The sequence below is a fragment of the Aotus nancymaae genome, unplaced genomic scaffold, assembly GCF_030222135.1.
Source record: "Aotus nancymaae isolate 86718 unplaced genomic scaffold, 86718_ANA_hifiasm-v0.15.2.pri h1tg000029l, whole genome shotgun sequence".
Taxonomy (NCBI): domain Eukaryota; kingdom Metazoa; phylum Chordata; class Mammalia; order Primates; family Aotidae; genus Aotus; species Aotus nancymaae.
In genome coordinates, this window is record NW_026988442.1 from 36,270,232 (window position 1) to 36,295,236 (window position 25,005).

The 25,005-nt window shown below is 50.6% G+C and overlaps 1 protein-coding gene across 1 annotated transcript in view; it reads right to left on the reverse strand.

Annotated features, from left to right (window-relative positions):
• The window catches only part of BMP7 (bone morphogenetic protein 7), a 94,550-nt gene extending 78,525 nt beyond the window's left edge, over positions 1-16,025 (reverse strand). The window contains exon 1 of the mRNA XM_012467506.2: positions 15,088-16,025. Within this exon, the coding sequence (XP_012322929.1) occupies positions 15,088-15,502 (415 nt within the window). The 5' untranslated portion in view covers positions 15,503-16,025. The remainder of the gene's footprint in view (positions 1-15,087) is intronic.
• Between the last annotated feature and the right edge of the window lie 8,980 nt (positions 16,026-25,005).

Here is a 25,005-nt window from a genome sequence, read left to right on the forward strand (position 1 = left end):
CAAAAAAAAATTAGCCATAGTGATGCACACCCATAGTCCCAGCTACTCAGGAGGCTCAGGTGGGAGGGTCACCTGAGCCCAGGTGGTGGAGGCTGCAGTGAGCCAAGATTGCACCACTGCACACCAGTCTGAGTGACAGAACAAGACCCTGACTCAAAAATAAAAAATAAAAAAAGGAGAACTTCATTTGTCCATATCAAAAAGTGGGGGAAACCCAGAAATGCCACCCCACTAAGCCTGACATGAATGGTATTCAGAGAAATAAAAGACAAATATACAACTTGACTGTGAAAGCTTCATTTACGTGCTTTTTCTTTGAGTAGGCCAGCCCACAGTCAAGTGTCTAGACCCCACAGGTCGCCTGTGCCCCCAGCTGGAAGGGGTAGGTAGATCTGGGTGTCTCCTTAAAACTCTGCACCAATAAACACAGATCTTAATCAGCAGGAGGCAGTTTTCTGTATAACAGGATTCGTGGTAATTCAGCCAGCTTCCTGTTTTGCCTGTGCCCAGTCGACACCAACAAGCTTGCCATTTCAGCTGGGGTATCATCGCAAAGAGGCCAGCAGCCCCGATCCAAGTCCTGTGGAGACACGGCTGGGGCCGCCATGCCCACAGCCTGCTCTGGGTCCCCGCACAATCCAGCAGCGCAGCCCACCACGGTGGGTAAGAGAGCAGCTGAGCTGAGGGCACCGACAGGTCCCATGCACGGTGGGTTCCCGATAGTCTATGGTGTAGCCAATGACAGCATCGTCGCCTCCCGCCGGCATTCCCGGGCACCAGCTGCAGGCGGCCTGAGGTCAGCCCTCCTCCCATCTCCACGCATGGGGTCTTCGCAGAAACCCAGGAGACAGGCACCCATATTAACCCCAGAGTAGAAAACAGGGGACCCAGGGTTTAACAACCTGCCTGAGTCAGGGAGGTGGGGGCAGAGTGGTGGAGACTCTGCGGTCTGGTAATCTGATGCAGACCCAAACTCTTAACTACCATCTGAGACATTTTAGAATTTTTTTCAAAAACAGAACACAGGAGAAGGGGGTGCTGGGACCAAGCAAATGCAGGAAAAGCTGCACTGTGTTCGACGTCGCCCTTGTGGGGACTCAGGGTACACGTCTGATGTTAAAGAGGAGAGGGGTCTTCCGAGGGGACATCGTTTAGCCCACAGCTTCTGAGGACTAGAGAAGCCCTGGTAAGCATGGAGGAGGGCAGGGAGGGTGGCTGAGTCACTGCCTGCAGAAAGATAAAAGCACTTTGGGAGGCCAAGGCAGGCAGATCGCTTGAGGTCGACTTTGAGTCCAGCATGGCCAACATGTTGAAACCCTGTCTCTACTAAAAATATAAAAATCAGCTGGGCGTGATGACACATGCCTGTAATCCCAGCTACTCAGGAGGCTGAGGCAGGAGAATCGCTTGAACCCGGAGGTTGCAGTGAACTGAGGTTGTGCCACTGCACTCCAGCCTAGGTGACAGAGCGAGACTCTGTCCCAGAAAAACAAAGCAAAACAAAACAAAACTCAGGTTTCTTTTACTTTTTGCACTTTCCCAGGTAGGGGACATAGCCTGTGAAAGGTAGGGATCAACAAACTCCATGAAGAGCCAGATAGAAAGTATTGTAGGCTTCGGCCACCATCGTGTCCATGGAAACTGCTCAACCCTGTCACAGCGGCAGGAGAGCAGTCAGAGAGGATGCATAAGTGGATGGATGTGTTTCAATAAAACTTTATTTACAGACCTTGAAATTTGAATTTCATGTCATTTTAGTGTCATGAAATAGGATTCTTCTTGAGTATTTATCACCGTTTTAAAAAATATACCAGCCATTCTTAGCCCTCAGGCTGTACAAAAACAGGCAGTGGCCTGGAGATGGCCCGTGGGCTGGGGTCTGAAGAAAGCAGCTCTCCCTGCTCCAAGCAGCATTTAAGCTACAGGAAGACACGGGAAAATGTAGCTTCTGTGCTCACCCTCCCTCTCCCACCCCTGAGTAAATTACCTGCCAAGAGGGGAACAAGGTGAGAGAAAGATCTGCCCTATTCCTCCTGAGGACCCTCAGAAGAAAAAAATCAAAGACAGGCCAGTCCTCACGTATGTTGAATAAACTTTTAACACCATCGAGCAAAAGGTACAGTAAAGTATTTTGGTTCCAGGAGATAATGCTTGCTCTTTGGAGACCTGACATCCATGTCAGTCTCCAGGGTGTTTCAAAGCCAGGTAGAGCTGCATTCCCAGGAGAAGGCTCGACTTTTGATTGTAATCTGTGCTCCTTTCAGCCAGAAAATAACCTGTCCATCTAGAAATGCTGTTTTTCCCACTCACCACTGTGTGCCAATGGGTTTGAGGCTGAGGCTCCCAGATAAATTCCCAAGGTTGAACCAAGTCACCCTACACCAGTGGTTCTCAACTGGGGGCAACTTTGCCCCCCAGGGCACAGCTAGCAATGTCTGGAGATACAGTTGGTTGTCAGATGCTGGGGGAAGGGCTGGGAATGCTGCTGAACATCCTGTAACACACAGGGCAGCTCCCAGCACAGAACTATCTGGCTAAACACAGGTAGTGCCCAGGCTGAGGAACTGTGCACTAAACATACTAAAAAGCGCCCTTCCAAGCTGCAGAGGCGCAGAGATTTCTGGATTCCCCACCCCCTTCCATCCCCCCTTCCTGCCAGTATATTAAGATAATTAGGAGCTCAGGGTCTGAGTAGGCATAAGGCAAGTAGCTTCATTTATTGTTTCCTCCTAAAGGAAATGACCAACCAGTGCCTCCATCCCATAAACATTTACTAGCCTGGAAGGTTCCAAGGCCCTGCTGCCATTTTTAAGGGCTTCTCTCTCAACAAATGTTAGGTCAAGTCAGTCAAAAACAGAAACTTGAGAAGGGGGACGATTGGGGAATGGAGTAGGAGGCATTTCACAAAATTCAGGACAAAGAAGAAAATGGTGAGATCTTCTAGATCTCCTCCCACCCTACCCCTCTTTCTTGACCATAAACAAACAGCTGCTTTATATCGGGCACCTTGTGAACGAGGAAGAGACTTTTCAGGTTCTCAGGACACTGTCCTGTGGGTTTTTCTTTTACTCGCTGAGTCCCCGTTGTGTTAATGGGTCTGTAGATGGATTCGTGACTGGCCTTTGGGGTGCTGTACTGAACAGGCTGTGGACCTGGCGCTCCTGCCCCAGCCTTGGGAATGGCAGGAGCACCACAAAGAGCAGCCGGCGGCTGAGCTCGTGGACATCCATGTACCCCTAACAGAGAAACGACGAGGGTAGCATCATGGTTGCTTCCTTTTCAAAACAACAACAACAACAAAAATACCTCTTTAGAAGAACTTCATAAGAACATCGCAAGGCTAGTACAGAGAGTTCCTGAGTACGCTTCGCCCAGTCTTCCGAGGGTGAACGTCTTCCACAACCACAGGACATTTGACAAAACCGAGACATTCACATCGCTGTGTTACCGTCAACTTGACTCCAGATTTGTTTCAGATTGTACCAGTGTTTCCATGGATATCCTTGTTCTGGTCTAAGACCCAAGCCAGGATGTCACATTGCACTCCTTTTCGTTTTTGAGACAGAGTTGTTCTGTTGCCCAGGCTGGAGTACAGTGGTGTGACTTCGGCTCATTACAACCTCCACCTCCTGGGTTCAAGCAATTCTCCTGCTTCAGCCTTCTGAGTAGCTGGGATTACAGGCACCCACCACCACCCCCGACACATTTTTGTATTTTTAGTAGAGACGGGGTTTCGCCATGTTGGCCAGGCTGGTCTCGAGCTCCTGAGGTGATCCACCCGCGGCCACCCGAAGTGCTGGGATTATAGGCATGAGCCACCACGCCTGGAGTCTCGTGGTTTCCTCTTATTCAAAGAAAGAAAATTTGACAGAAATAGGTGATACTTATTTGAAACTCTCCCTAAAATTATCCTTTCCCTCCTCCCCAGAGGCAGCTGTCACCCTGAAGGTACGGGGTCCTTCCTACCCATGTGTCCATGGTATTACCGTGATGTGTATGAACCCACAAACAATAAATTCATAGTATGAGTTGGTGCCCTTGTGTGGAGAGTTGTGGGGGTGCCTATGTGTGTAATTAACAAATGGTTACCTCCTAAACATCCTCTGCTATGTGCCTTCTCCTTCTGACATTGTTTCCAGTCTACATTGACACAGTAACAAAAAGAAGTCCATGCGCTGGACCTACTCTATTACATATTCCCTCCCAGATCTACCCCGGCTTATGTCCCCAAGCCCCTGTTCATGCATATTTTGATTTGTGGAACTTTACAATATTACAGACTATACACAAAGGTATTCCGGGACATATAGAAAAGGCTGTTTCTATGGTCTTTTCTATACAGCATCTTGAGGAATTGCTATTAAAATAACAATCTCTGGCTGGCTCTGGAATTTCCCCATGGAGGGGGTATGGAGTACATGTAAGGACCCCTGCCCACAGGCACGCAGGGTCCTTTGCCCTGACGTTATTTTTAAACCGTAAAGACCGAGGAGAAGGTGGGTATCACATGCAGGGCGGATCGTAGAAGGGAAAGGTGTGTGCCTGCTTATCTCTATCTCACTCATCAGAACACAGGATCAGAGTCAAGGCCATGGGCTTGGCTTCTGTTTTAAGGGTCTCAACACCATCTCTTCCATGCTCCCTGCTTCCTATTCGAATACCTCACAGGTCCAGGAGGGGCAGCTCTGCACCCAGCAAGAGCTGGACACACACATTGGCCCCATCATCCTAGTTGTGCATGTTTGGGCCCCTTCAGCATCCTCCTCCCTAAGATGGAAATGACGCTGCTTACGCTGCAGAATGCTGAGGGAACTGCACGAAGGCCCCATGAAGACGGCTGCTCAGAATCCATTGCTGCTACAGAAAGATCTCAGCCCTTTGCTTTAGATCACTACGATCCCTTTCAGTGATGCATTTAGATGATGAAGGGGTCTCTGAATTTAATTTCTAGATTCAGCCATGCAAGATCCTGGCTGCACTAAGAAATGTCTCTAAGGGGCCAGGCAGATGGATCACTTGAGGTCAGGAGTTCGAGACGAGCCTGGCAAACAGGGTGAAACCCTGTCTCTGTTAAAAATACAAAAATTAGCCAGGCATGGTGGTGGGAGCCTGTATTCCCAGCTACTCAGGAGGCTGAGGCACAAGAATCGCATGAACCCGGGAGGCGGAGGTTGCAGCAAGCAGAAATCATGCCACCGCACTCCAGCCTAGGGGACAGAGTAAGATGCTGTCAAAAGAAAGAGAAAGGAAGGAAGGAAGGGAGGGAGGGAGGGAAGAAGGAAGGAAAGGAGGGAGGCAGGGAGCGAGTGTCTAAGGCCCAGGAGATAAAGCAAGCAGCTCTTCCACCGTGGACAAAATTTCATGGCGAAGTGATAACCTGCACCTTCCAGGGAAACACCAGCAGTCACCTCATTAGCCAGGAGCACAGTAACGCTCCTTAATTCTCTGGGTAGTAAACTGGAGTAAAGCTGAGGCTTGCCTTTGCTGAAACACAAGTCATAAACAGGGACATCGTTTTACAAGTGGGAACAGAAAGAGATGTTATTCTTGTTGAACCAATTGAGCACTTCAGTGAGATGGAAGCTTCCAGAACATCAGTCTCCAAAATGGAGTGCAAGCCCTGGGGAGAATGCAAGAAGAACCGATTGGGAGGCAGGGAAAGATAGATTACAATTATAATGGTTAAGCAAATTCCAACTGGCAATCCTGGGAGTGCACTAGCTGAGCTTCAGCAAACATATCTGCATAATTGACAAATGGGACTGAAAAATGAAGATCTGGTTTCAGCAACGCACTGCACAACTTACTCCTCGCATTTCTGTCTTTGAGTCTTGTGAGAGATGCTTCAGCCATGATAGTGTGGTATCACGTGTGCCATTTCCCAGCCACTGTCTGGCGCTTTGCCTTTCTGGGCAAGCGGTGGCATCATCGCCTCCTGCCCACCTTGGGTCAGGCTTGCCCACGTGGCTCACTTTGACCAATGAAATGTGAGCAGAAGCTCTTTCAGGTAGAAGAGTAAATCTGGGGGTATATACCCTACATAGAAATAAGTTATATAACTACTACAGGATAATTAGGATAGTTTGCACTTCATTAAACATAGACAAAAATAGAAATTTCTGAAGTTAGAAAGGCACTTCCAGCTAGAAATGTTAAAAGCCAGTGCATGGTTCACGTCTTTCCTTCTGGCACCTTATTCATGACATTCTGAGGACCTAAGCCTCCCCCAGGGATCCCACTGCCACCAATGTGCCGAACCCCACGCCCCCACCCTGAACCCACGATAGAGCTATAACTTGATACAAATGGAAAACAAACTTCTGGGATTTCTAACCCACCAAGATTGAGTTTCTTCACACGCAGTAACTTCATGTATACTGACCAGATGAAGGGCCATCAAAATTTGGGACCAGACCTTTAGATCAGTGATCTCAACCTGTTAAATCATGATTTTGAAAACATCAATGAACAGTCCATTGCACTGCCAATTTTAGTGAGAGCATAATTAAATGTATATTGGTAATTAAAATTATGTTTTAGTGGTCTCAACACCATCTCCTCCATTTTGATTTTAATTAAAATTAAAATGATTCATTGGTTAAAGTTTGCATTAACAAACACCAAAATTTTGTATTGCTTTTAGCTTTAGCGTCTCCTACTTAAATTTCTATTTTTGTCTATATTTTATGAAGCACAAGCTATCCTAACTATCCTGTAGTGGTTATACAACTCATTACTAATACGTAATACTAACTCATTACTAAGGAATTTAGGGTATGTACCTGAAAATTTAGTAGTGGGAATTTGAGATCAAAAGCATTTAGAAGAGACTGCTTAGAATGTCTTCAAGCCATTCGTGCACAGAAACAACCAATATCTGAGCACCTTCTACACCACGAGAATTCTGCAAGGCCATGCGTGGGCAGGAGAATTAGCCTGTCTGAAAAAAAAAAAAAACATCAGAAGCAGTGCCCTTTATCGAAGGCCAAAACACAAGCCACAGAAAAACTCGCCTGCCTTTGCGTGTGCGTGAAGTTGCCAGGTGGACGAGCGCTTGGACCATTATATGCCAACTGTCATGCTAAAAGCTTAGCTTTTTTTTTCTTTCTTTTTTTCTTTTTGTTCATGCAGCAGAAGAGAGGCTGGAAGCACAAGACAGGGCAGGCCTAAACCCAATGCTTAGAAACACGCAAGGCCTCGATTTTGGAAACAGTGCAAGTTTTTATTCATGGCCAAATTTAATTAAGCCAGGCAACAAAAGATTGAAACTTGAAAGCTACTCCGGGGAGATAAAGATGTGATAGAACACGTGACCCCAGAGATGCAGGGAAACCTAATACTCAGTAAGTCGGAGTTTTCAAACCGTGTAGAAAGAGCTGAAGGGAATTTCTCACTCAAGACTATGGAAGGTCTTGAGTGAGAAAGGCCCCCCTCGGTATCTGGCCCTGGAGACATTCTCTTTCGTCCTCTGGTCTCCAGAGACTTCTAAACACACTGAGTCCACACAGGGCTTTGTTGTTGCAGCCTCACCCCAGCTGCGGGAACCACGGGCCGCCTTGCACCTGCTCTAATAAAAAGTGGGGAAGTTGTGCAGTTCTGTTAATGAATGCTTTGGGCTTGTCATTCCCTTGAAGGGAAAGACAATTTGTACTCTGACCATCTTCCAGAAAGGAGTGGGAAGAAATACTTCAGTAATGCGATTTTTTCAATTAAACATTTTATTTTGAAATCGATTTTTTTTTAAATGGAGTCTCGCTATGTCACCCAGGCTGGAGTGCAGTGGCGCAATCTCAGCTCACTGCAACCTCTGCAAGCTAGGTTCAAGCAATTCTCCTGTCTCAGCCTCCCGAGTAGCTGGGACTACAGATGCATGCCACTACGTCTGATTAATTTTTTTTTTTTTTTTGTATTTTACTAGAGACGGGATTTTACCATGCTGCCTGGGCTGTCACAAACTCCTGAGCTCAGGCAATCCACCTGCCTCGGCCTCCCAAAATGCTAGGATCACAGGCGTGAGCCACTGCGTCTGGCCTTAAAATCAATTTTTGATTCAAAGTTGCAAAGGCACTACAGAGAGTTCCAGCAAACCCTTTCACTGTGTTTCAGTTTCCCAAGTAGTAAAATCATTAAATAACCATAGATGCTATAATTGGGAGAAAGATTCAGAATTAGACTATTCATCCTCAAATAAGTTTGGTGCATTCGTTCAAATTTCAGTGATCTCTGAAAGAGGAAGGCACACGCATATTCATAACTTTGGGAACCATTTTCTTGACATTTAAAATAACATGGGTGGTTTAATCTCAGTATTGTAAGATTAAGTCCTTAAAAACTGATATTTGTACTAATATACCAACGTATATCTTCATCTGGCCAACACAATAACAACAAGCGTTACCATTTATTGTACACCTACTATACCTACTAGGTGACGGCCTCTGCACATGGGTGATGTGCTTTCTATTTCTTTAGAATCTGTTGAGGAAGAGATTCTATTGTAGCCTTTATAAAATGAGGACACAAATGCAGAGATGTGAGGTAACTCGCCCAAGGTCACACAGCTAATATGCAGTCACAGTGGAAACAGACACATGGGTTTAGGCTGGGTCTAAAGAAAATCACTGTGGATGCCGTTCCAATCTCCCTTGCCAAGTCACACCCACTGCTGTCACTGAGAACTTCCGTTACACGGCAGTGAAGCCCCCAACCCCCCACTCCATATATCACCCAGAATTAGCTGCAAAGTGTCAGGAGACTTGGCCAGGCAACCCCAAGCATCAGCGAGGGCTGGAAGCCTTCACTGTGAAGCCCTTTATAGAAAGCCGCGGTTGGCAGCCCCTGCTCCTGCCTGGGAACAAATTAACATTGGCATTCCAAACACAGGAAAGGAAGGAAATTGGAAACACAGTTTATACTTGGCCAGCCCTTTGAAATACTGTACCATGCTACCGACATCAATTAATGAAAAGCAGGGTTGTGTGAGAGGCTCTGGTTTGGAAATGCATTAACACACGTTCAACATGTTTGCACAGGAACCGGATTATAAGCACCCTGGCTCCAAAACAATAAAGCAATTACCCTAAAGCTGGTGCTCTCCGAGTTGTCATTAATTCAATCCACTCCACGCGGATCAGCAAAGGCTTTGCGCGGCTCCCCACAACGCCTTCCGACACAAATGTTGAAAGGGCGGTATAGCACATGCCACCCCGAGTTTCCCATAAGTAACTGTCAAACTTCATGCGCTTGAATATCCCCCCAAATCATAAACGCTCTACTTTGGAGAGGAAAAGATACGCAGCAGCGGCCCTGGTATTCCCTAGCATTGCCATTTCAGTTTGCGTTTGAACAGTTTTTTGCCGGGAAGCTTAAATGAACTATCTGTTCCATATTATGAAATAACAACTCACATTTTTTGTCAAATATTATTTGTCAGATGCCATTTGCTGCAAAATCCGGAATTCACTCCCAGCTTGAACACACAGCTAATACCAAATGGCTTGCATAATAGCCGTGGTCGTACACGGGATCATTTGCAGTGAACAAACCCCCCTTCCTCTATAAACTGTTTCAGGGATTGGAAAGAAAAGCATGTGAAGCTCTGGAATAAATAAAGCACCGTGCCTTGAGCTGCCCAGTACAAAGGACCCTTGCATGCTGGGAGAACAGGCTCAAAATGACCCGAGAGCAAGTTCCCACTTCACAATTTGGTAAGAATGCTTCCGAGAAAGGATTTTAGATGATGTGGGTAAATCTCACTATTTCTGACCTGCAGTAGAAAGAATCAGCTCAGTTCTTGAAGGACCAGCATCCCCAGGCGCTGCCTCTATGCACATGCCCACCTGCACCTGGAATCCAGGGTTCAAGCAGCAGACATCACGGGTGTCTCCTCCCCACTCCTGGTGACGTCACCTCCTCAGCTCCACTCCACGTTGATCTGGATTCCATCGAGTTGGAGCAATTTGAGTGTGTAAAGCCAAATGTGTTATCATTTTCACCACAAATTAACAGTTTCTATGTAAATATTGGTATTTCCTCACCCCATGAAGGCGAGAGGAGGCAAAATGGCACCGGCGCATTTGATTTAAACTAATTAAAAGCAGAGGGTTGTGCAATTCAATATATTGATTTTACCAGTGGGACTTAAATCTTGTATAATAAGTGTACACAGCTGCAGTGCTCACCCACCACTGTGCTGTAAAGGCTAATCCGCGCAATCCTTCTGACAATATCATGACAGGTCCCACACATCCCTGCCTGTGCCCTAACCCCGGTGACAGCGCCAGAGTGCATTAAGGCAAAGCCTTGTAGCAGCGTGCCAAGAAACCAGTGTGCTGACAGACCCCCAGCTAGGACTGAAGAGTCAGCGTGAAAGAATGAATGTGGCCAGAAGCTTGGTGCAAAGGGCTCCCCATTCAAAATATTCAGGCGGTTACACGGACGGGCAGGCGAGGAAGGGTGGAGACGGGCGAGACTTAGGACACGCTGATTCTTGGAATGGGCCAAATATGACCTTACCGAATAGGGAGGAGATATTAAAGTGATAGGAGTGATCAATCAACTTAGATGGGACTCTCCCTGGAATGAAGTCATCACTTGTCTCTGAGTTCAGCGGACATGTGATATTCGCTCACATCGCAGGCATTCCGGTGGTCAGGGGATCGTGCACCAGCTGTGTTTTTCTCCGCAAAGGCTTCATAGCCTACTATGCTGTGGTAAAGCCCCAAACTGTAGCTTGAGAGGGCTGCATCTCAAAAGTGGTTTCTTTTCTCTGCGCATTTAGAGAATCATCCCCCTTCCTGCCCTGAAACTGATTTGCAACTGGGCCATGTCTCTTACCCCTTCCATGGGGTCTGCTCCACAACCAAATGACAACCCCGGAACAAACCCCAAAAACAGCCACCCAAGCTGGCATCGAGGGCTCAGCCTTACCCTGCCTTGATTCCAGAAGGAAAACACATAGAAGATCGAACAAGTTCAAAGCCGGGTCACATTCATGCTTGGGAAAAGTGGAGGAAAATCTTTGATTTATATAAGCAGGAAAATGAGGTTTAAAAGAAGTGATTTTGAAAGGGTTACGAAAAACACAGCTGTTGGTGCACTCCTATAGCGAAGGCGCTCTGCAGAAAGAAAGAAAGGAGGGGGTAGCTGTGTGACATCTATATTAACCTCTGGCTGCTCACCAGTGAGGGCCGGGGCTCCAAGTGCTGGAATGTGGAACAGCCCCTTCCAAATTTTAACACAAGCCAGGTTACAGCTGCAAATGCCTGCAGTCCACGCTCCCCTTTGCGAAGCACTCCCTGAAGGAAATTTTAAAACTGTAACAGAATCTTTTTCTAATACTCTACAGTGGTAGAGCCTGCTCTTGAGGGGCAATGGGAGAGGTCTTAATGCCAAACACTTGTCAACAAAAAGGACAGCCAGATGGCATAAAACAAAAATCCACTGCACAGCCCTCTCCCTACTCTTCAGCTACATTAACAAAAGCCACTGTTATATGCTGACTCCAATAACGATAGGTTTCCAACTTTCTCTTTTTTTCAATTTAGCATCAAAGATTCAACAAATTTCATGCCTTCATTACCTGGACCAGAGATACACATGATGACTTCCACTTCCCTACTGCCAGTCGGCTACTTTAGAAGATTTCTAACAGAGCTTCCCAAAGAAAGAATGGCGACGGGCTGAGGCTAGATTCAGTCTGCAGAATCGCCATGGCCTGGGGATTATTTAAGAGAGGGTCGCTGTTTTGAATTCCAAAATTAAATCTACACAGAGGAATCGGGGTTGTTAATCCAAACCAGTTTACAAACGTTGCCATTGAACTTAAGGGGCCCAGGATGGGAAGATGGGAGTCTCACTCGGCCGCTCAGCTCACGTTGCACAGGGCTTCACGGCACAGGCTGGGCTTTGTCACACGGTGAAGTCTTTGGTCCTCATTCCCACCACCTGGTTTTGTCGTAAATTCCCCTCTAGCTTCCCCTCTAGTTTAGATCCCGCTCAGCCTGGCAAAAAACTTGAATTCCAAGAACGACTTATAGGAACAAAAACCAGTTTGGCGGCAGACAGTAGGAAGCATAAACGCACCAGGTCTGCAAAAGCCTTCAGAATTCAGGCAGGGGTCCCCTGCGCTCATAGGCCCGCCTCCCTACAAGACAGCAGAGGTATGCAGTGCAGGGGGAAAGGGCAGCAAAGGCTGCCAAGATCCTCACCCATGCCCCCCCCATCCCACCATAATGATAAGTAATAGCTTGATATGTGCAAGTGACATTTTCTCACTCTCATGTAAAGTGTGAGAATAAACTTGCCTTTAGAAAACTTCAAATACTACAGATCAACATGACTGCAATCCAAGGAAAAACAGTATAGCAGTGTTCCTTCTCAGCAAACTCAGTGTCCAGACAAGTCTCCTACACCTCCCCCACCCCTCTCCAACCCTACTGCCACCCCCAAGTCCCTCCTATGGAGAAATTCCAAGCTACAACAGAACAGAAGGGACAGGCAATTTATTCCTGTGCTGCTGCTTAACAGAAATTAAAGGCCAACATTAGAAGCATCTACAGGAAGTGTCTCACCAAACTGTAGTCCAGGTCTTCACCTAACTAATGACCTCGAGTTTAGGGACAGAGAGAGAAAGAAAACAAGGTCAATACGCTCTGTTAAAAGCCACTCTGCCATCTAATTTGGAGTGATGTTCCAGAAAGCTAGACCTGAGAAAGTCAGGGTCCCACAAAGCCCAAAGCCAGCCTGACTGATTAAGAGGCTCAGACAAGCCGGTCTTTGTCCTTTCAAGATGAAAGAAATGGATTGAAAGGTGTGTGTACAGCCAGAGGAGGAAAACCACCCAGCTGTGGCCTTCCCAAACAAGTCCCAGCTTGCTCCTGCCGCCATGGGGGGAGCCAATAGCCCATGCCAGAGTTCCCAGAGGCACACTTCGAGCAACCTGGGCTTTCTCTGGGGGAGAGGGAGCCCCTGGGTCTAGGCACACTGCTGGCCCATAGCAATGGGGCGGGGCAGGGGGGCGGGGGGATTGCTCTCATTTGCAGGGCCTTATACAGAAGCCAGAGATTACAAATACCTTTTTAATGACCCCAGCCGAGCTCTGAAGGCAGCTGCTGGGACCTGCATATTCAGTGGGAGTACCGGGGTACCCAACAGAACAGAAGATGCCATAAATCCCCCAGCAGAGAAAGGGCCCTGGCTAATCCCAGGCTTCAGGAGGGCGACAGAGCTCTGCATTTATTATTTATGTGTAGGTATTTGGAATTTTCTTTAAGTTTTTGGTATAGGTAATAAATACACATTGTTTAAAAAAATCACAAAGACAGAAGTGCAGACAATGAAAAATCAGAGCCCAGCTCCCACTCTCTAAGCCCCAGCTGTGCCCCCGCCTCTCTATTGCTCCAGTAAAATCCCCCATTCCTGGTGTCTTCCTCCAGGAGGACAGGATGATATACAAGCACACATGCAGCCCACTCATCTGCACCTTGCTGCTTTCCACCTCATACATCTTGGAGGTTGTTCTAAATCAGGTCATATGTGGCTGCTTCCCTCTTAACTGGCTGCTTAGTAGAATTTAAACTTTCTTGAAGGTGTTTTGGCATCTAAAGCTCCCACCCCTCCCTCGCTGAAGCTTGGGTCACCAGATGAATTTGGGCATTATTAAATACAGACAATGGCCTCCCGGGAACTCCAGGGACCTTATCAGGAGGGGGAAGCTTGAAGGCGATCAGCACTTCCCCGAGCCCCCAGTCCACGCCCCAGGTGCCCAGCGTGGGGCTTCAGTATCATTATTTCCATGTTGACGCAGAGCCCGTGGGCGTGAGTTTGCTGTCTTGACTTGGTTCGGGTTTTCGCAGCAAGTTACACAAGTAGAATGAAAGCGGCTCAGGAAACAGCGCTATCGGGGCGTGTTATCTCGGAAATCAAATATTTGATCATCAGTCCCGCAGCGCGCTGCCGGGGGTTAGTTTGAGCACGTCTGGAGAACGTGCGCGCACAGATGGAGGGGGAGCTCTCAGGCCCTCGCCACAGCCCCAGCCTCGCGTCCCCGGGGTCGTCGCAGCTTCACTAGGAAACCGGGACCCCCAGCCGCCCCCGCGGCGTCTGCTGAGAGATCCCGCGCCACCCAATCTCCAAAACCTGTGGTTTGAGCGCCACACATGATAAATGCTGAAAATGGATTCTGCCGGCCCGGGACCTATTATTAAATATCTAAAATAGAAAACTAGGGGCGGTGGCTCACGCCTGTAATCCCAGCACTTTGGGAGGTCGGGGGTTCGAGACCAGCCTGACCAATATGGTGAAACCCCGTCTCCACTAAAAATACAAAATCAGCCGGACGTGTTGGCCCATGCCTGTCGGGAGGCTGAGGCAGGAGAATCGCTTGAACCCGGGAGGCAGAGGTTACACTGAGCCGAGATCGCACCACTGCACTCCAGCTGGGGCAACAAGAGCGAAACTCTGTCTCAAAAAAAGAAAGAAAACTAGCAATGGCAGCGTTTCTTCTCCAGCTCCAGCCGAGAGAGAACAGGGCGTCCGGCGGCCCGGAGAAGGGCCCCAAGGCGCTCGGAGCGCGCGGCACGCTAAGGCGGGCGCACCGCGAGGGGACAGGTAGGGCTTGTCTGGGGAAGGGAGTGCGACGCCCGCGATGCCAGGGCCAGGCAGGGCTGAGAGGGGCCCAGGAAGGGCGGGAAGGCAGCCTCGCCGGGAAGGGCCCTTTACATTCAGGTAGCGCGGGCTGCGCCAGCCCGGGACAGCTCACATGACCGAGCCCCGCTCTTTGAAAGGAGCCGCGGCCCGGCAGGCGCCTGGAGCCCCAGAGATGCGGCCAGCGGCGTAACATGGAGGGGGTTTCAGAGGGTCCCTCCTTCCCAGTAACCCCCAAAGGCCCGCAGAGCCCAGCGCGCCCGACCTGGGGGCGCACACAACTTGGGAGCCATAGGGCGGTGGGTGGGAGATCCTCGGGCCGGCACTGCGATTTCAGCCAAGAGCAGAAAGCTGGGCGGGCTGTATGGAAGAAGCGGCTCCCTCCCTCCCGGTCCCAAAGTGACCCGAACAGAGACGCGTACCCGCGCCTGCCTTACTCACCGAGGTTGACGAAGCTCATGACCATGTCGGCGTCGGTGAGGAAGTGGCTATCTTGCAGGCTGGCCAGAGGGGGGCCCTGGGTGCTGAAGACGGCCTTGTAGGGGTAGGAGAAGCCCTGGCCCGGCCCGCTGCCCTCCTCCACCGCCATGGCGTTGTACAGGTCCAGCATGAACATGGGCGCCGAGTTGTGCTTGCCCTGGAGGTGCGGGCGCGGGCGGTGGGGCAAGCCCAAGATGGAGAGGATCTCGCGCTGCATCTCCCGCCGCTCTTGGCTGCGGAGGCGCCGGTGGATGAAGCTCGAGTGCACCTCGTTGTCCAAGTTGAAGTCGGCCAGGGCGGAGCGCAGCAGGAACAGGGGTGCCCAGAGCGCCACGAAGCTGTGCGGCGCCGCGGCGCGCAGCGAGCGCACGTGCATCGCGCCGGCTCTACGCGCGACCCGGGCTCCGGGCTCCGGGCTCTGGGCCCGCACCGCCCCAGGTGGCAGAGGGGGCAGGCGGCTGTCCGCGCCGCTCGGTCACTTGCAGCAGACGTGCCCCGCTGCGCCCGCGCCAGACATGGCCCCTCCCCGGCCGGCCGCGCTCTGCCGGGACCCCCGCCCCCTGCTCGGTGCTGACCCCGGGCCCCTCGTCCCGCACTCGCCCGGGCGCACCGCAGGGCTTGGAAAGCAGCCCCGGCGAGCGAGGAGGCGAGTGAGGAGGCGGGCGCGGGTGGGAGGAGCAGCCAGCAAACCTTCGAGTCCAGAGAGTGAGCGCCGGGGAGGCAGCAAGGAGGCGGGCGGGCGAGCGCTCCTTCTTCCCGCTCCTCTCGCGCTCCCGCCCTCGGGCGGCAGCGACCCACCCTCTTCCAACCTCTGGCGCGGAGAGCAGGGTCCCCAGGACACTCTCCCAAGCCTTGGGCGCCCTGGATCGCACGAGAGGCCGCCTCGGGAGCCCCAGAGTGGTACGCGCTGGGGCCTGGGCGGAGGAGGAGGAGGAGGAGGACGGGCTTCCAGGGGCCCCTCCCGCGCCGGCGGCCTCCCACCTGCCCTCGGCCCCGCCCTCTCCCCAGTTGTGCCCAATGGGTTCATTCATTCCCTCTAGAGCGCTTGACAAATGTTTACCGACTGCCCACGGGGTGCCCAGAGCCTGGCGGGACTTCGCTGGGTTGCGGCGGGAGGAATCCGAGCCGGCCCTGCCCTCTTGGCACTCGCGGTCCGCACCAGGAAGGCGGCCGGAGCGGGACAGGGGACTGCGGACCACGGTGGGAAAAGTTAGGGGAGTCCGGAGGTGGCGCAGAAATAGAAGGCTTCCTGGAAGCGGTGACCCTTGAGCCGGTCTTGCCCCTCAGTCCCGGTCTCCTTTAAAGCCGGGCACGCTGGCCCCTCAGCGCCTTCCTGAGCCAGTTGCCAGCTAGTCTCTGCGCTCGCCAGTCCTTGGGCCTGGACCTCTCCCCGATTACCACCCCCCGCCCCGCAGCGGGCGCCGCTTTCTCCTCCCATAGACCTCCAAGACCTGCCAAGCTCAGGTCGCTTCCTCGCCTCACTCCACGCACATCTGAGTTAATTCCTGTCCTTTCTCTTGCTATCTGGAATTACTGTTTGAGTTACCCCGTGCCTTCTTTATTGCCTTCTCACGCCCGCTAGACACCCAGTGCCCTGGGGCCCGGCTCTTGTACGCGTAGTGCCTTGAACCCTGAGCCGCGCAGCCACAGGGGCTGCACAATCAGGAGTTGTTGAGTGAATAAGTGAGCTTCGTGTGAGCTGCGGGGTTCTTCCCCACCTCCTCCTCTTTGGGGCCCCGTATCTTTCCAGCCACCCCTCAGCCTGAGACCAGGCACCCCAGCCCCACCACGGGGGCTTCCCATCAGCCTCCCCATGGCAGTGCATCCTCTTCCCCTCCAAGAGTCTGTGCCTGAGACCTCCCCACCTGCCTCCTCTCCTGCCTCTCCTGCCTGTCCTCATCCATTCATCCTACAATCAATACCGAGCCATGCACGCTGTCACAAGGGGTCCCCAGACCACCCAAAATGCACGGGTCCTGAGTGGGACCTGCCAGTGTGGGATCTCAAGGGAATTACTGCACCCAGGGTGGCAATGAGGGCATCGGGGTAAAAGTTCATCCCTGTCTCCTTCCCCTCCTGGGGCTGGGTGAGAGAGGGGGTCCCCAGAGGGCCGTTGGGATGAACAGGGAAGGGCTGAGGTGGGGAAGGGGGTTTTGTCTGGGAGGGGCTCTGGCTAAGCCTCAGTTGGGGCTGTCCTCCCTGGAGCAGGAGAGCTGGGGAAGAGAATTATGGTCTTCTACAGTTTTCTGGAGAAGTAGTTTGGCCAAGTGGCCCTCTGGGTCTCCCTTGGGGGCTTTTGGACAAGATGGCAGCCTGAGGGGCCACATGGGTGGAGAAAGGAGAGGCCAGAGGCCAGGAAAGGAGCAGAAAAATGCCAGCCTGCAGGTAGGTCCCAGCCATTTACACACAGGCCCCAGTCTGTGAGATGGAACAGGTTCTGAGCCCCTACGCCAGCCTGCAGGTCCTGGCCATTTACACACAGACCCCAGGCTGTGAGATGGAACAGGTCCTGAGCCCCCATGCCAGGGAGGGGCCTCTGCCTACCCACCAGTCAAGGCCCTCCAACCACCCCCGCCATCTGCTCTTCATCCATTCACTCCTTCCTTCAACAGACAAATGTGGAGCACAGGCAGGGGAGCCGTGGGGCCTGCAACCTGGACAGCCGTACAGGGTCCCCCGCTCTCAAGGGTCCTCACTTAGTTTCCTGCTCTAGGGTCACCATATGTGGCTCTGAATCACCTGTGAACAAAGTCCCCCCTGCCCTGTATTTATTTTGCACCTGGCCCAGATATTATGTGGCCAGTCCCAGGGCCAAGCACAGTGCTGGGCAGGAAGACACGGCAATGAGCGAACGTGGCCAGATGGCAGCCTCCATCAAGAAGCCCGCCTCCAAGTTTGGGAAGCAAAGCAAGAGCATTAAATAAGATTCGGGGACTGGAGGGGAGGCAGGTCTTGCCCACCACTCTCTCTGGGAATGATTCAGAAGCCAGGCAGAGGAGGACACACAGAAGGGAGAAGGAAGGGTGGGTATCATGGCTTGCAGGAATCCTACCCCAGGACCACCGGGGAAACTGCAGGAGTGCCACAGTCATCCAGGGTCCATCTGAGAGTGTGCAACTGGAGAACCTGGGTCACATCAGCCTGTGATAAATGACAGGCAGTGTGGATGGAGGGGGGCAGATAAACAGGGTGAGGTGGTGGAGGGTGGGGAGGGGGGCTTTTGGAGGTGATGCCACTGACCTGAGTCCTGAAAGACAAGAAAGAGACAGGCTTTTCCAGGGAAAGGCATCCCAGGTGAAGTTACAGCAAGTGCTTGAGCCCTGCAGAGCAGGGGACAGAAACCAGGCTCTGTCCTCTGCCCTGCCCACGCCCTCCAGCACTGGCTCGCCAGGGGCAGGCTATGCCACCTCCAGTGCCAGCGGAGAGAAAGGAGGTCATTTTCTTCCACAGTCTGAAACAGTAAGGAGCCAGAGCAGCCCTGTCTGCAGCAGCAGTCTCTGCTCTTTATCTACTCTCTAATCTTCCGGAGGGATCTTCACAAGCAGGTGAGGCTGGGGGCAGGGGAAGCGGGTCTTGGCGCTACAATTTACATATGAAATAACTCATCTGTCGAGTCTAAGCCAGGATTCTAGTTTACCCTTTTTGGTGCATCTCACCTGAGCCTATTCTGAGCCTGGCACACAGCAATTGCTCAGTTAGTACCTGTTGAATGAATAGTAATAAGCACAGCCTATACCTAAGGAGACCAGTCGACTGAGGGCTGACCGAGCAGGCGCTGGTGCAGGCACCAAGCCTAGATGTCTCCCAGATCCCTCACCCCAGCAACCCTTCCTCTGAGATGCCATCTTTTCTCATGCAAGATGAAGAGACAACATGCCCTTCATATCCAAAGCCTCAGGAGATAAGGTTTCCTCTGAACTCCCACAACCCCCCATTTGGCCTTATCTTTCCTGTGATCCATGCTGGGGGAAGGGTGGGTCTTTCTTTTCCCTGTTTCCTCCCCTAGAGTCATCCCCAAGACTGCACCAGGCCCTCAGTGAATGCTGAATGAAGGAATGAATGAATGAATGAATGAAAATGAGCAAGCAAGAAATATCCAGCTGGGAGCGCATCTGATGCCAGTTTGGGAACTGAGGCCATTACCAGGAAAAGCTTTGAGATTGCTGAGGTCAAGTCTTGTGTGGAGGGGGCAGCCTGGGCCCTGGAGCCCGCCCAACCCCCATTCACACCCCAGCTCTGCCCTTCTAGCTGTTCACCATGGGCAAGGGACTTAACCTCTCTACACCTCAGTTCCCCATCTGTAAAATGGCGGGACAGATAGCGCCTGTCTTCTGGGATCGCTGTGAGGTTTCAGAAGTTAATTCATGGAAAGGGCTTTGCACAGTGCCTGGGGCACAGAGAAAACCCTTGATAAATGTTATTATGTTACCATCTGGATGAAAAGGAAAATATGGTAAAAGGAAATTCTCCTGAGTTACAAAATAACAACAAAACTTTTCACGATGATCTGCTTTTTGGCTCAGCAGAGAAAAGCAAATGTATCCTGACTCAGAGCGAGAGCAAAAGTACCGGAGCAAGAGGGAGCGAAGCGGGAGGGGACGTTCGAGATGAAAGGGTCGTCCCTGCATTCCGATCCTCCTCGATCCTACATTGCGCCCAGCCCCACCGCAGGCCAGCCAGGGAGTAGGGACTTCCCTGGGGCCTATCTCATTTCCCCAGCAGCTAGCCCCCCACCCACACACCCCTAGTTGTGGTTCCCCTGGCCAGGGCACCCAGCACTGGGCTCCAGGACGGTAATCCGATCTGCCCCAGTCTGCTCCACACCTGGGGCCGCCTTTGCCTGGATGAAAGACAGCCTGGAATTGTGAGGGGTGTTATTGTGTCAGGTGGCCCTGGCCCAGTGTCCACTCCCCTCGCCTGCTGGCCTCCCCGCGCTGGGCCAGGAGTTTTCATTTCCTAAATCATCAGTCACATCTTGCCGAAGCGATTTTGACCAAGTCAGCATGTCTCTCCAAGGCAGTAAAAAGAAGAAAAGAATTCTGCTGACACACACATTGTTCAGTGAGGTGGGGACCTCCTCTTCATCTGCAGAACTCTTCCACCATCTGCCCTAGAGGAAGTGCAGCAGGCCCAGGGACCCCCTGGGGGCACGCAGCACAGCGGAGGAAGCCAGTGGGCTGCTCTCTCCGTCCACACCACCTGGCTAAGGCCAGATGACCTGGACCTCCAACCCAGCAAGGAATAGAGGGCCAACTGCAGCCTCGTGCGCAGGCTCGAAAATCCTTGTGTGCAGAGAGGTGGACCCTGCAGAGGAAATTATTAGAGCACACCTGTAGTGAAATTTTGTCTCCCACGCAGATCTCTCATCGCACGGGAGGCTTGGACTCCTCACACTTGCCCACTCTGAGATTTTCTTTGCACAACTTTAAAAGCAGCAGAATAAGAGACTAACCTTCCGTGAGTCTCAAGTACACATGGCAGTGGCCACAGTTCCAAATGGAAAACACAGAGAGACACACACACTCCAGAGAAAGCTGATAGCATGCAGGACTTCTAGGATCTGGAAGCCAGCGAGGGGGATGCCGTGGTTTTGTTTATTACTGTCAGGGCTGTTATTTCTTCCTTGGTTGGAGGAAGTCTGGTTTGGTTTTGAGCACTAACTGTCCTTGGTTCTGCTTTATGGGTAGCCCTTTCCCCTTTCAAAATGTGACAGGGAGCAGCCCACCTGTCACCTGCTGGAACACTTGGTACTGCCAGACACCTGCTAAGCCTGCACTGCCTGAGTCCACATCATCGGCATTTCAGTGCACGGAGAGGCTAGTTCTGCTCCTCAGATTGCAGAGAAGGAGGACCAACGAGCTGAGCGTAACTTGCCCAAAGTCAGACAGCCAATCTGTAATGGAGCCAGGATCCAAAGCCACATCCGTCTACACAGCCCAGGCCTTTAAGCATCAGTGCATGTTTAGTGACCTGGGAGCAGCCCCTTTCTTCCTTGTTTTAACCTAAAGCAACACTTCTCCAACCCAACTGTGTATGTGAATCCCCTGGGAGTCTGTTAGAACATAGATTCCCACACAGCCAGTCTGAGTGGGCTGAAATTCTGCACTTCTAACCACTTCCCAGGGGCTCGGAGACTGTGGTCTTCGGGCTATCTATTGAGGATCGAGGCTTTAGATTTCTGAAGTTATAGCTAACAAGTTGGGGCTTCAAATTAAAAAAAACTTCAATATCTGTGATTCCAGGTGTCTTTTTTAATTAACTCATTACTTGTCCCAACTACCTTATATGATTATTATTTTTATTATCCCCATTTTACAGATAAGGAAATTGAGGCTCAAATACTTGAGGGAATCTACCCAAAACCACATGGATGGTGAGTGAATGATAAAATCAGAATTCTGACACAGGCTATCTTGTTCCAGGCCCTGAGTGCTTAGACGCCGAGGAACACCAAAGCGCAGGGTTTATCTTAGGCCTGTACGGACCTCCCAGTGCCCAGACCTCAGTGTTGGAGAAACATACCTCTAAGCCCCTCTTCAATTCCTCCTTTATTGCAGAAGTCAAGCACTCAAAAGCTAGCAGGCACCAGCCAGGTAACATAAATACAGAGATGTAATGTGAAGGTCAAGGAATAATTTATTCCTCTTAATTCAGTGATTCTTCCGCCTTAGCCTGCCGAGTAGCTAGGATTACAGGTGTGCACCACTACGCCTGCTAATTTTTGTATTTTTAGTAGAGACAAGGTTACACCATGTTGGCCAGGCTGGTCTTGCACTCCTGGCCTCAAACAATCGAAAGTGCTAGGATTATAGGTGTAAGCCACTGTGCCTTGCCAAGCTTTCCTCTGTTTTCCTCAATAGAAAAGCCCCTTCTCCACCATCAGTCCCTGTATATCAGGTTGGAATATTATCTCCTCCAAAATTCAGAGTGGGCCTATGACCCAGCCTGGCCAACGGAGAAGCACATGTGATAGGTTCGGCGAAGGTCATGGCCAATGAGATTCAACTTTAGAACTTTTGCTGGAACTACTGGGAAAAAGGGGTCTCTCCTCTCTGTGGGGTTGCTAGGTCAGGGGCTGTTGCTGACAGTCATCTTCCCTCCCTTCAGGGAGAGCCTGCCTGAGAGAGAAGCCACAGGACAGCAAAACAAGAGGAGGCAGGAGACTGACAGCATCAGCAAGCCCCTGGAGCCCACTATCCCTGAAGCCAGCCCCAGCCAGGACTGTTCAGTTTAAGCCATTGTGTACTGAGTTTTCCGTCAGTTACAGTAAAAGTCCTACAGACACGTGGTTCCATTCCTTCATGTTGAGGATAGAGAAATTGACATCCGCAGAGAAACTGCTGGCAGTGAATCAGCACAGAGCTGGGATTAGACTGGGTTCCTGGCTCCCAGAGTCCTGGGAACTCCCCACGACCCCACATCATGCTTCTCTCTGTCTGTGTTCTTTTCTTCCTTCTCTCCCCTCCTTCACTGTGTTCTGCTCATTTAAAAAATTTTATTCTTTCTTTTACTTCAAGTTTTATCTTTATTGCCTCCCCCTTGGTAAACCATTACTCTAAATATAACAGGTTAGTCCCAACTCATGTGAAAAGATCGTATGGAAGATTAACAGATGTGAGCTCATCTTACATATGATGCAACAACTAATAAGAGTTAGCATGAATGGCACAGCTATCTGATGCCCAAGTTTGCAGATTAGCTCTAGTCTTCGAATCACCCTGAAATTAGATGCAGTATCTCCCATTCCACAGATGAAGATATGGAGGCACAGGGGTCAAAGGGCTTGGCCAAGACACATGACTAACAAATGACAAAGTCAGCATTCAAACTTGGGCGACCCAATTCTGATCCCCTGTTTTGCCCAGCCAGCCCTTGTAAAACCAGGCTGAGATTTTTATTTCCATAGTTCATATGATAACCAACTACTAAGTTGCGTTGCCAGGTTTGGCAAATAAAAATATAGGATATCCAGTTAAATGTGAATTTCAGATAAACAGAGACTCAACTTTTTAGAATAACTATACCCCCAAATTGCATGGGACATGCTTATACTAAGAATGAGCCTTTATTTATCTGAAATGCAAACTTAACCTCTAATCCTGTATCTTATCTGACAATTCTACACTAAGAGACTTTTATGCATAAAGCAAGAAGCATCTGCTGAGTCCTTGGTTCTACAAAAGCCTCAGGGCCTTTGCACTTGCTGTACCATTTGCCTGGAAGACTGTTGCTGATAGTGACCTCCTCTGGGTCTCTGCTTGAATATTTCACCATTGAAGCCTTCCCTTACCCATCTGCCAGAAGCAACCCATGTTTTTTTTTTATCTTAACACCACCACCTGAAATACAACAGTTACATGTTTATGTGTTCACTGTGTCTCTCCTGCTATGGAAATATGGGTGTGTCTTTTGCTCTGATTTGTTTACTACCATGAATAGAGCCCAGAACTATGTCCCGTATGTAGCTGATACTCAATGAATGTTTGCTGAATGAGTGAATGAACTCATTCACTCACTCTGGGAGCACATCTTGGTTTCTGTCTGGAATACTGCCTGACTCGGGATTGTCACTCACATTCTGTCACCTGCTGAGTGGCAGTGGGCACGCCCCTGAGCTCCCCACTCCTTGGACCAGGTTCATCACACATCCCAGAGTCACTGGGAGATCAGGTGACAAAACAGCCTTGAGAATCAGTTGCTACTTGCAGGAGCATGTGTGCAAGCATTCCAGTGTGCTTTTCTCTTCTCCTTCAACCACGCGTGCCCCAGACAACTGAGCCTCTGAACACAAACCCTAAAAAGCAACTTTTTCCATTTTGATCTAGTGTCCAGAGCATATGCAGCCTCCTCCGACCCCCAGCATCACTGCAGACAGTGGCGTCAAGCACTTCCATGCTGGGGGGAAGGACAGCACATCAACAGACATCAGTACCAACAACGGCCAGCAGTCTAGGCGTCCAGTCCAGTTATCTGCATCACTCCATTTCATCCTCCCAACTCTTTTAAAACAGATATTTTTGTACCCATTTTGCAGATGGGGAAACTGGGGCTCAGATTAATCAGTTCCACTGCCAGAAGGCAATGGAACCGTGTTTGAACTCAGCCTGATAGCAATCTCTGAGCCCATTTCCTCACCTGTAAAGTAGGTATAATAATAGTGCTGCCTGGCCAGGTGCAGTGGGCTCACACCTGTAATCCCAGCACTTTGGGAGGCCTAGGCAGGTGGATCACCTGAGGTCAGGAGTTCAAGACCAGCCTGACCAACATGGCAAAACCCTGTCTCTACTGAAAATACAAAATTAGCTGGGCATGGTGGCACGTGCCTGTAATCCCAGCTACCCGGGAGGCTGAGGCAGAAGAACTGCTTGAACCCAGGAGGCGGAGGTTGCAGTGAGCCAAGATCATGCCATTGCACTCCAGCCTGGGCAACAAGAGGAAAACTCCATCTCAAAAATAAATAAATAAATAAAATAATAGTGCCGCCTTGTTGGGTTGTTGTAGGGACAAAATGAGACGTCGCGTGTGAAGTACTTGCAAGGGTCCAGGCAGGCTGCACACGCAGGTGGCACCACAGGCAAGCTTGCCCCCTCCCCAGCCAGAAGTAATCAGGCTAGAGGATGTCATGTGAAGGCCATTATTCCAAGCTGCCAAGAGTGACCAACGGCATGGCTTGAGGTAAGACAACTATCCAGATTCATCAGATTCACTTCCTTGGGTATTTGAAGTATGATATCCAGAGAAAATGAGGTTTTAGGAGTGAGGCCAGGTCAAGAGGTAGAAAGTGAAGTCAGTGTGGCCGTGATGGGTATAAGCCAACTGGCCTTATACAGGAGCTCAGGCCACACTGGGATCAACATTCCCATTCTTGCCTTTGAGAAT